This window comes from Ixodes scapularis, unplaced genomic scaffold, assembly GCF_016920785.2.
Source record: "Ixodes scapularis isolate PalLabHiFi unplaced genomic scaffold, ASM1692078v2 PGA_scaffold3__209_contigs__length_174095766, whole genome shotgun sequence".
NCBI classification, from domain to species: domain Eukaryota; kingdom Metazoa; phylum Arthropoda; class Arachnida; order Ixodida; family Ixodidae; genus Ixodes; species Ixodes scapularis.
Genome location: NW_024609868.1, coordinates 51,715,135 through 51,727,475, shown reverse-complemented (window position 1 = coordinate 51,727,475; position 12,341 = coordinate 51,715,135). Strand labels below are relative to the sequence as shown.

At 40.9% G+C, this 12,341-nt stretch overlaps 2 protein-coding genes and 1 pseudogene across 2 annotated transcripts in view; 2 read left to right on the top strand and 1 right to left on the bottom strand.

Annotated features, from left to right (window-relative positions):
• The window catches only part of LOC8023544 (medium-chain acyl-CoA ligase ACSF2, mitochondrial), a 71,494-nt gene extending 70,897 nt beyond the window's left edge, over positions 1-597 (bottom strand). Inside the window, exon 1 of the mRNA XM_029971699.4 lies at positions 80-597. Coding sequence (XP_029827559.2) covers positions 80-168 — 89 coding nt within the window. The 5' untranslated portion in view covers positions 169-597. The remainder of the gene's footprint in view (positions 1-79) is intronic.
• Positions 598-9,295: 8,698 nt separating this feature from the next.
• Positions 9,296-10,591, top strand: LOC115318068 (annotated as a pseudogene).
• Positions 10,592-11,441: 850 nt separating this feature from the next.
• LOC120840256 lies at positions 11,442-12,017 on the top strand (the record flags this gene model as incomplete). Its single annotated transcript, XM_040210670.3, has 1 exon — positions 11,442-12,017. A coding segment is annotated over one exon (576 nt), but the record flags the coding sequence as incomplete, so codon positions are not given.
• Between the last annotated feature and the right edge of the window lie 324 nt (positions 12,018-12,341).

Genomic DNA, 12,341 nt, shown 5'->3' with positions numbered 1-12,341 from the left:
AATATAAGACAATCGTGGGCAAGCGCTGGCGGCGGCATTCGCGAATCATGTAACGAAACAACGGGAATTCCCGACTCACCTCGAAGCCGCGAACCACTGGGCACGAAGTTTGGGCTCCAACAAACGTGCCTGGCGAAGCAGTGTCGCCGCGCCTTTAGAAAGCAGCATGCTGCGCTCGCTGAGGTTGGCTTCGCTGAGAGTCTGCTCGCTGAGGAGGCGAAAGGGGCGACGAGCTAGCGAACTAAAAACGAACGAGCAAGTGCGCGTCACACACCCGAGGGAAAACAAACGGCGACGAACAGGAAAAGGAAGCCAGACAGCAGTGAGTCCTTTCAAACTCGCGCAAGTGGCTCGTTCAAGCAGTGGGAGGCGGGCGGCGCGGCGGACGGCAGTCGGCAGTCCGCGTTGTTGGGCGCACTGGGAGAGGAGGAGGCCCGATAACAACAACCATTCAACCACACAACAGACACAACGCCGGCAGAAGCCCCACACAACTGCCCTACTCGCTTTGCGTGTTCAAAGGGGCTGGCTGAGGAGCGGCCGGGCGCCAGACAGGCCAGGTGCCAGGCCCGCCAACTGGATTGTACGCGGGCCAATAAAACCATTACGATGGTGGCGGCATCTAGGGAAGGGTACGCGAGATTCGGGCGACCGACCTGTTTCGGCCGCAAGCGGGGGCTTCAAATATGTAAGTATTTCCAGTATTTCCGACACGGAGTTTCCGACACGGAGTTTCGCTTTCGTTGTAAAAATTAAAAAATAAGGCTAAATAAAAATAAAAAAAAGAGAGAGAGAGATAGAGAGCACGAAAAGAGTAGCAATCCGGATTAGGGTATTGTACCTAGGTGTATTTGTGTTTTTACTACAGCGGTGTGCATGTTACAGACCTCAGGTTAGCGTTCATACGGCACTAACTAAAATAATTTGCCCTTTTCCCAGACATTTTTTTTTTCTTTTACGGCACCCCCAAGTTAGTGGCAACCCCCCCCCCCCCCATGACGACACGTGATACTATTACATTAGGTCATGTGACGTCACAGTGGCCTGATAGCGTGCAGCAGGGTGAAAAATATAACGACTTTTTAAAGCACGTAAATCGGGTTTATTTTATTTAAATCATATTCATTTGACATAATTCCCTGCAGCTGGAGAAAACGTCATTCTTTATCACTTTATGTATTTTCAAACATGACATTGATTGCTTAAGCCGTCCGATCACTACAGACAAAACGAAAAAAATAAAAAAAATAAACGATCACAGAAAGTTTAGATTTTTTTTCTGTACAGCTGAATTGACAACTTTCTATTGATGAAAACCCGCCATACTAGAACAAAAAAAATGTTGTTGTTGTTGTTGTTGTTGTTGTTGTTGTTTTTTTGGCCGGTAAAATAGTTGGTTTTGCTTTTCCTTTTGCGTTTTGATTAGCTCGCATAGGACATAGCTTTTCTTGACTTGGTTTGCTTCTTTCGCGTTTTGACTTGCTTGCAGTAGCTACATTACGTAATTGACAAACAAAAAGGAACGTAGGAAAAAAAGAAAAAAGGTAAACGCTTTGGTTTGATTAGAAGAGTTGTTTGTGTTCAACCTGCTTTCAATTTTTTTTTTCGGCGATTCCTTGATATTATATATAAAACAAGTGCACATAAAAAATATCACGTGATAGACAAAGAGTAAATAAAAGGGATTTTGCCGATTAATTTCCCGGGAAGGTTTGATTCAAATCATCATATGTAAACCCGGTGTGATTTAAATCATGAAATAGATCATCTAGATTTTTTTTTCCACCCTGGCGTGCGGTGTGGTTCCGTATAGTCAGTGTGTAGCAGCAGATTGTTGCGGCGCTTCGGATGTTGCACCAGTTCATTTGCATGCACCAACCGGCACGGAACAGATAATCTTTTATTGCATTTGTAGGTACTTCTGTCATTCTAACCCATTAAAAGAAAAAAAAATGTTGACAATGTGGCAGGGTCGGCACACGATACACGTCCGACAGCGGGCTATAAACATTTAACTTGTATCATTCCATGCTAGTTACACTCGAAGGAGAGAGCGCGAATGTTCACGATCGACACCACCTGAACATGCGGACGAGTGCGCAGTGCAGCTGCTTGCCGGCGCACTCCTGTTCCGCTCTTACAGATAAAAGCTCTAATTTCACATCAACGTTGCATCCTCTGCTAAAAAAAAAGAAAAAAAAGGGAGAGCTGAAATATTATTTGTTTTGTCATATAAACTATGCATATACATAGATACTGGTAGCAGAAGAAGGCGCCCACGTCAAATTTCACTACAAAATCCCCAATCTGACTGTAGAAAGCGAGACAAAAATGTGGTGAATGCTGTTACCCAATTGAATGTTCGTGAATGAGATACCGCATGAATGTGTAGCTGTGTTCACCTTGAGCAACAATCAATGGGTATCGGCGAGAATAGAAAAATGGCAACAGCAGCCCACTAAACAAAGACCTATTTTCTAGACAGCTTATGTGAGGTTACATCGATAAGTTGCCTGGGATGTGAAAATCAATAATTCAGATGAGGGCATTTGCTTTTATTGTTATGGGTTGCTCTCCACTCAGCATATAATTCACACATCCTCGTATAGCCTATGAAATAGCTTGAATGAGCTAAGCAACAGATACATTGCACTTCCAGGTCGAATTGAACGTATGTTTGTTTGTCTGTTTCTTGTTTTTTTTTTTTCTTTTTCTTTTACACTTAAGTAAAGCATTCCTCCCCACTTAGAACTGTCCATGTGCGGACACAATGAACGTCCAGTTAGGTACCATGCAAATATTGAAGACCTTTCCTTTCGGGGACGATCTAAATCGCATTAATCGAAAATTTTCCATCGGATCGAACTGATCACTTACAGCGAATGCGCTCAATCTGCACATTTTTGCTACAAAGTGCCATAACGCAGATGCTTTTTAAAGTCTGAGATTGCTTGAGATCTCCCTAAAGTTGGCTTCGCCCGCGTTATAATCTGCACTTTTATCTGTGATTTCAGCTTTTCTGCAACGTTTCAAAGGGCACCAATCAGCAATCTGAACATCGGTGCTTTCAGATGCTACCATACACACTGGTGCTCATAAGGTCCCATCCCTAAAGTGGTCTTCAACTCAACCGTTAGTCTGCCCCTTTCCCCAGATTACAGCCTCTCTGCAGTGTTTCTTAAGCCGGGGTCCCACTGCTTATACATCGTACAAAAGACAGTTTGCACACAGATTTGAACGCGAGTCACCGCAAGATCCGTGCTTTGAATGCCGCATGGATATGAGTTCAAAGAGGTGCAGTAATCTACCGTGATTGAATCGCGCGTCACGACGTAAAACAGGTGTTAGGTAGGGGGAAACGTCAACCTTCAGGTGTCGCGCAAAAAAACCTCTAGACTTCAGGCGTCCGTGGTAAAACAAGTATAACAACTTGAGTCTCAAGTGTTATCGACGTAAAAGAAGTAAATTGAACGCGGTCGGGGCTCGTGTTCAATAAGCGCGTCGAAGGTCGGACTCGCACCCAATAGCCGAGTCAGTGCAATCCGACTCTGATGACGATTCAGGAAGGGAGAGGAAACGATACGGAGGTTTTGATTATTCTAGGTGGTGTTGGTTTAAATTAAAACGCAGCCGACGATACAAGAATATATATATACAGAGAGAGAGAGAGAGATATCACGTTACTGCTGTATTCACTTACTTATGTTTTTTTGTGCGCTATATGTGAGTGTATTCGGAAACCCAAACCATCGTTCTTTTTTTAATGCGAGGAAGGCTCCCTCGAGGGCAGTAATTATTTCTGTTTGAGGGCATGGGAATGTACTACACGGACCGGGGATTCCGGGAGCTGGGCATGACCTGGGCTTCAAGGAGCGACGCCAAGGCCCGTCCGCAAAAAGGCAGCCAGCGGGTTTCACACAGCGAAGGCGGGGTTCGGCGAGGCTCGAGCGTGCCGGCTGTGTTCCTCCATTCTATCCGTTCGGTTAGACCATAGAGATGACAGGCTGGAACACGTGATGCGAAAAACGACCCAGTATACTGAGGAAACCGCAAACGAAATTTGGACGCCTGATCCCCTTTTGCGAAAAGCGGAAACCATCCAAAAAAATATAAAACGCCATTTTTTTACTTTTTTTTTTGTTTTTTTTTTTATTTTTGGACGACTCGGCGCGAGAGAACGTAAAACATTACAATATCCGCGCAAAAAGAAAAAAAAAAAAAGAAAAGCCTCATGTTAATTTTTTTGAAAATCGCATACAACGGTTTTCGGATAATCAGATTTCTGTCCAATTTTTTTATCCTTTCTTTATTTTTTTTTAAATATATTATGTGTTTTCACCTTGACCCTTCCGCTGTGTATTGAGGTCTCGGCAGTGTTCGTATAAAGTATACATCTAAAAAGTACTTGAAGTAAAACACAAAGTAAATGAGAGGTTATGTAGTTCAAGTAGAGTAAGTACAGTGGGCGCAATGTGCTTGATGCAAAGTAATATAAATACAATGAACTTTCAAAGTAGAAGTAATTTTTTTTTTTTAACGCAACCTTTTATGATGCTCTTTCATTCCCCTGTACAGTGTTTAGGGGGTAAACGGGGGTGCAGAAGTTATTTTTGGAAATGTGGCGAATATTGGATAAAGTCAAGTGGCTTCAGAGTTGCCAAAGCATCATTTTGTTATACAAATTCAACAATGTACCCATTTTGGGTAATGTACTTTGAAGTCGGGAGTTGTACTTTCCTCGGAAAGTATCAGAAAAAGAAAAAAAAACGCTTCAAGTAAAGTACATATTCAGATAAAGACAATCAAGTAAAGTACAAGTATTTTGAACCTATCCGAAGTAGTACCTTAGGTGTACTTAAAGTCAGTGTTAGGAAGTACATTGTACTCAGGGATGCGCAGTATTTCAAATACAAGTGTTTTAAATACGTATTTCAAATACTTTATGTATTTTGCATTTGTATTTAATTACAACTTATTGGGTAATGTATTTGACGTGTGTATTTAAATACTAAAACGTGGGTAATTCAAATACAATTGTAATTAAATACAATTTTGTGGGCGAAAATAAATGCCTCAAATTTATTGTCACTGTGCAGAGCAGGAAGAAAACTACGTTCTTCACCGAATGCAGTGTCTCTCAATCAAGCACAATCAAGCACAAGCGTACGGCGCTAGTCCAGGGCAAGAATAGTGACGAAATCAACGTTCACAGGCAGACTGGCTAAATAGGTGCCTGTGACAACTTGTGATGCTTTCCAGCCTGATTTCCATCCATATTTTTGCCTGGAACATTCTGAATGCGCGGGTCGTCCAAGTTTTCCTAACTGGTGCGAGTTGCAGCAATAAAAAATTCTCTAGCTAGAGCTGCGCGTCTTGGTCGTCTCGGTTCTTTGTTGGTCTATACCAAAATGTAATCGACAAAAAAAGCTGCTTGAAGCTCTGTACTTTTTTCACCTATTACGTCCAAGCTGATTACATTTTTTGTGATTATATTTCTATTACGCTACTAGAGCCTCGCACACTAACTTCCGAGTGTGCGATGCAAAATTAAAATGAGATATCCAGAAACCCGTTGCAGGTGCCCTGAAGTCGCTGAGGCAAATTTTGAGGCATATATTTGGAAAAGTATTTGGAGGAAGCCAAATACATTTGGTTGTATTTATATCTTGTACTTAAATGCTTTTTTGGAAATGTAATTAGGTTTGTAATTAAATACATTTTTGACGAAGTATTTTGTATTTGTATTTCGATACATATTTGCATGTATTTTGCCCATCCCTGCTTGTACTTAAAGTACTACTTCAAGTACGTTTAGAAAACTTGTAATTTACTTGAAGTACATTCTCTGAGCATGTACTGGTAATTTATTTAAAAGTATTTCTTCTGGTACTTTCCGAGGAAAGTACAACTCCTGACTTCAAACTACATTCCCCAAATTTGGTCTCGGTGAAATTCCAATATCCGCCGCCATTTCCGAAAATAACTGATATGCGCCCCAATTACCCCTGGGAAACTGCATACCAGTTAAAAATAAAACGCTCCAAGGGAAACAAGAGGGCATCATGAAAGATTTTGTTAAAACTTAAAAAGTACTTGTACTGTGAAAGCACATTGTAGTTAGAATATTTTGCTTCAACTACTTTACTTGAAGTGCGTAACCTCTCATTTACCTTGTACTTTACTTCAAGTATACTTCTTAGATGTACTTCTAAAGTATTTCCCTGCTTATTGCGGAGAAGACGCCGTGTAACCGAGCTTTCGGTTGCACGTCAAAAGATCCCCAGGTGGTCGAAATTAATCCTCAGTCCTCCGCTGGGGCGTGCCAGATGCCCGCCGTTGGTTTGGCACGTAAAACCCCCAAATTTGACTTAAAGTATTTCCCAACACTTGGTTTCGGTGACGCTTTCCTTGTGCGCTTCCAAACCTCGCCTACCACTTGCTCCCCCCCCCCCCCACCAAGGTGAGAGTGCGGAGAGCCACCGACCGACTACAACGGTCCCCGCTATCAACACCAGCCGGACTGGTAATGCATCCTAATAATGTTATATCTCATATACCGAGATAAGGTACCTGCAAACTGTAGAATCCTGACAGTCGTATTAAAGGCACTGTTTTGTTTCATTATTAAATTGAGTTTATATTATTCGTCGCCCACAAAGAAATGAGTTTAAGATTACACCATCCATGCTGTTACATAAAAAAAAATGTAACAGTATGTATGATTTGTGCGTCATTACGAAGGCTTCGGCTGCTTATGAGCACATAAGGTATACGCAAACTAACTAATAAATTATCCGAGTAAATTTTGAAAGGTTATTGATCTCATTTTGAGTTATCTGACCAGAAAACTACGTTCCTGCGTTTTGAATGACGAGCTTACTAAATTTTGTTTGATAAGCCTGACCCTCGCAAAAAGAAAAAAAAAGAAAGCTTGTTTACGCCTCTTGTCGCTAGGAGCGCAAGCAAAAACAACAAATCACACCAAGTGTACCACAAATTTTCCAATTTTTTTTATTACATTATTGAAAATTTGAGGGGCTCACTTGGGTGCATGCCTTCGTGGTGATGACAACCTGGACTCGGTGATCGACCTCAAGCGCAAACTATGTTTGGTTCAGCTGCAGATAGCGACGACGCAACGTCGTCCGGCGACTCGAGTTTTCCATAAGCGAGTGCCGATAGGAGCTCGCATCCGGGAGTAACTGTCAGCCTTGATACATTGGGGGTGTTGTCGCACTTTGTCCAACTATGTTTGGCGCGCTTGTTCTCTTCTTCAGTGCTCACGTGCTGGCAGCGGTCACCATCCCCTCTTGAAACGGCACTTACCTATAGAATCATTTCTTTCTCTATTTTTTTCCTGATACTTCGGAACAAAGTTCAAAAACGTGGCCATTTGATTGCGGCACCCGATTTGCTTTCGAGGAATAGAAATTCTGTAGACCTTTCCCGGTGATAAAACAAAATCCGGGTAATTCACACTAATATTTCTTTCACTTTTTTTTTTTATTATTCCTTTGTGTTCTTTTTATTTTGAAATATAGACTGTCCAGAGGTCCTGATTTGATGACACGTCAACCTTTGGAACAGCGTCAAGATTACATCGACGGCAACGACCAACCTCTTTTTGTTTTCTTCGATATGTTTTGCTCAGTGTTGCTGCACAAGCGACTCGAGAAGAGTAAAAGATTTTAGAGTGGTATTCAAGTTAGTTTTCCTAGAAAGTATCTCGGGTACAATACAAATACTTTAACTGTAATTCAATTACTTTCGTGAGAGAACACGCGATAAGTTGGTATTATTCGGACAAAAGGGACAGAGAGGTCGCACTACTTCTGGTCACTTCGCTTAAAATTACATGTTGTTGCGATGTTCATGACGCAAACTTCAACTTATTTTATAGATATATGCTGACTGAAAATGATTATGGGCACGCGGGAGAGTGGGGGGTATGGTCCAGGGCGGTCGTTGAAATACTTCCAGGAACAAAGAGGGCTGACGGATGCGTATTAAAGGGATACTGCAACAAAATTCTCGAGCTTATTCTATTTTCCAAATGTCAACCACGTTCTGGCAAAACCACGGAACACCAATTTTTAGTTCGAAAATACACCAAAGCATTATTTAGGAAGGAATAAATCGAATGTCGTTACGTCACCCTTGAACTAGTGTAACTGTATAGGTTCTAGCGGAGCACATACAGTTACTCTACTCTGAACTAGAGTAACTGTATATCAGAGCCTATTCAATTACTCTACTCTGAACTAAAAAGCAGCGCCGCACCGCGTAAGTACGGCGGCAAGCTGCGTGCGTGCAAGCCGTGTCGAACTTTGCCGACCAAATTCGCAAAAACAGGGGGGAAAAAACCCGTTGTAATTCGTTTTTTTTTTTTTTTTATGTTTGCAATACAGTCATTTCCTTACACACGCCCTTTGTTTTTCTGAAGGCACCCTTTTAGTTCGCAACGGCCCCTGTATTCTCGGTGCCCCCCCCCCCCCCCCCCCTTAAAAATGTAGACACCACCCCTAATTCTAATTCTTGGGGAAACCCTTGTTGTAATAAGTCTCGGGAGGTTGTAATGCTTAACCCATAATACGTAATTTATAGGTTGTAATACGTCTCGGGATCTCCCGAGATGCATCGCGTTCGTGCGTCACGTTTTCCTTCACTGCGTGGTTGTGAGCATCGCCACTTGGTGACGTTAACGCATTATACTCCTTGTATACAATCCAGGGATACAACCTGGCTGGAGAGCCCAGGTTGAAGAGAGGGTACATCTCAAACCACGGGGATCATTTGCAATTTAAGGGCGGACAGCTGTCCTGCGCGGTCGCAAGTACGCATGCGCTGCATTTTTACGCGGCGAGGTGGGAAGCAGGCGGAAAGGCGGAGACGTCTCCAGACGATCAACGTCTTCGTCACAACCTCGCAGTTCGTATTGCAAATGCGGCCCATAAACTACGTGACCTCGATCGAGCAGTTGTAAATTTTTATGTAATACAGGCGGGGGTACATTTTAAACAATGGGACTGCTCGGCTGGGCCAGGGGGGCGCGCTGGAGTACGCTGGAGCGCCGCTGGAGCAATACCAGTGGCGCCGTGCCGTGGCGCAAATTCGCCCTAATTAGCCGTTAGCTCGTCCCATCGCGCTGCCAGTTGAAATGGCGAGCACAGCGCTCAGGATTTCTGTCTGTTGAAAAACTAATCATTTTTTTTTACAGCAGAGCTGTTAAGGGCTAGGTTCCCCAGGATCGTGTCCGGTATTGCTTCTATACAATAAATTGAGACTTTGAACTAAAATGCTTTCTGTCACCTCGGTGAATACGTTATATTCAAAGAAAGCTTGTCTTTCCGTGCTACACTGCAACGTCAGAAGTATTCACAAAAATGGAGACGTCCTTCTTGCTTTTCTATCCCAACACTCGTTTACTTATGATATAATAGGCATAACCGAGACGTGGCTAAAAAGTGACGATCATTTTGATATTCCTGGGTATGTTGTGGTTTCGCTACCTAGAAATGCAATTTATAGAGGCGGTGGTGTTGCACTGTATATAAAATCGTCTATATTATTTAATGCGCTCCCTCATCTAACATGTTCAACTAGTAATGATATAGAAGCTCTCTTTTTGGAACTTTGTTATGGTGTCGTGGTGGCTGTTGTATATAGACCGCCGGATTCATCTATGTCTTTGTTCCTAAATAAAATGGAAGATATTCTTACATTTATTTCACAAAGCAGTAAGAAATCTGTCATTTGTGGTGACTTCAACGTCGATTTGTGTAAAACTGTGCCCTCAGATTATCTACTTCTAACACAGTCATTTAACTTTACGAATGTAATAACAGAACCAACAAGAGTGACACCCGATTCATCCACGCTCATTGACCACATCTTATGTAATCAAGACGCACACGACGATGCTGGTGTATATGAGACAAACATTGCCGACCACTTTCCAATATTCATATTTCTACCTATAAACGCGGAGGAACACCTCACCTTAGTACACCCCATTTAAGGTATCGCATTAATTACGAACTTCTGCATAGAAAATTATCGGCATTTAACTTTGATTTACTATTCAATTCAGATATCAACATCGAATTTGGAAATTTTATCACAGTATTAAAAACTGCAATCGCTGATTCGTCGAGTGAATTAAGAAACCCACATTATTCAGAACCGATCTGCCCCTGGATGACTCGTCAAATTTTATGCGCACTTCAAGAGAAGAACATGTGGCAGCAGAAACTGAAACGTCATAAACATAATTCTTACTACTTGGCACAATACAAAATGCATCGCAACCTATCTCTATCACTGATAAGAACGCGTAAAAAAGAATATCACTCTAAACTTATATCCGAAAGTCATGGGGACTTCAAGAAAACGTGGAATGTGATTAACTCTGTTATTAAGCCAAGATCGCAAAAGCAAACAACTCCTGTTATAGTCACGGATGAGACTGCAGACGCATTCAACTCTTTTTTCATTAATGAAGAAATTACGACTATAGAAATTATAAATCTAGTTAATTCAATGTCTAATAAAAAATCTGCAGGTTCTGATGGCATCTCAGTTAACGTCTTAAAATGCAATATTGATGTACTCAGCTCTCTATTGGAGCATATCTTTAACCATTCTATAACAGAAGGTGTATATCCAGATTCACTAAAAATCGCTAAAGTCTGCCCAATACATAAATGTGGGAACGTTAATGAACCTGTAAATTATAGGCCTATATCAGTTTTAAGCACGATTAATACACTATTCGAAAGATTAATTGTACGACGCATTAACTCATTTTTAGAAAAATACAATATTATCACCCCGCATCAACATGGATTCCGTCCAAATAAGTCAACTGCTAGTGCTGTTATCTCTCTCTCTCTCAGAAAATAAATGAGTCCTTAAATGACAATAACATTAGTATCGGTGTATTCTTAGATATTAAAAAGGCATTTGATACCGTAGACCATAAAATTCTTCTTAATAAATTACAACGATATGGTTTCAGAGGTCACTCTTTAAATTTCTTTACAAGTTATTTGTCATCTCGTTCGCAATTCGTTTCTTTGTTAGATCATAAATCCTCGATGAGACAAATAAACACCGGAATTCCCCAGGGTTCTGTACTGGGACAGATACTTTTTTCATTGTATGTTAATGACTTACCTAACATGGCTTTAAACTCTGACATAATAATGTACGCTGATGATACCGTCTTAATTTACACAGACCATTCATTGCATAACTTACAAAACACAATCAATCAAGAACTTACAGTTCTCCAGGAGTGGTTTAATTCTAACAAATTGACTTTAAATATAAATAAAACTAAGTATATAGTTTTTCGTTCCAATAAAAAAGATGTTAATACCGACAGCTTCCGAATTTGCATCGGAAATTCAATCCTGGAAGAAGTTAGTTCATTTCAATATCTGGGGGTAACATTAAATTCTCATCTTCATTGGCAACAGCACATTATAAATACATGTAAAAAGTTAACGTACGCTTGTTATGTCTTACTGAAGGCGAGACAATGCTTTGACACTCCCACGATGAAACTTATATATTTTGCTACATTTCATAGTCATTTAACATATTGTATTGAGGCCTGGGGCGTAACTTATGACACTTACCTTTTGCCATTGATTAAATTACAGAAGAGAGCCCTCAGAATCTTGACATACTCCCACTATTCCCAACCGTCTCATATCATATTTCATCAACTTCACATTTTCACATTTCTGGAAATTAAACAATATAAGATTGCTTGCTTAATAAATAATATTTTAAAATCAAACAATCCACTGCCAGCGAACATCTTAATTAAGGGTACCCGATTAACAAGGGCGAACACATCTGGTCACTTTAACATACCACGGTCTCATAACGTATACGGCGAGCGACTGATGCAATCATGCGGAACTAAAATCTGGAACACTTTACCATCTTCAGTCACCCAGTCAGGCAACTTTAACAGCGCTTTGAAATACTATATTTTTTTTAAATAGAACATGTCTCCCACCATCTTGAAACTTTATCGCATATTCTGTTATTGAATTCATAAAAATTCATTTCACTTTGAATACACTCGTGCTCCTCGTATTTTTATTATATAATGTATAAATTACCGGATATAGTTGAACAAGTCACTTTCTACGTTTATTTTCTGTTGTCTTTCTTTCTCTTTTTTTCTTTTCCTTTTATTGTATTTCCAGTAATATTTCTTAAGAGTGCTGCCTTCCTAATATGTTATTATTAAAATGGGCCCAAACTAGCCAAAAGGCTATGGGCCCAGATGGTTCTGAATAAATTGTACGATGCAACTCATGACA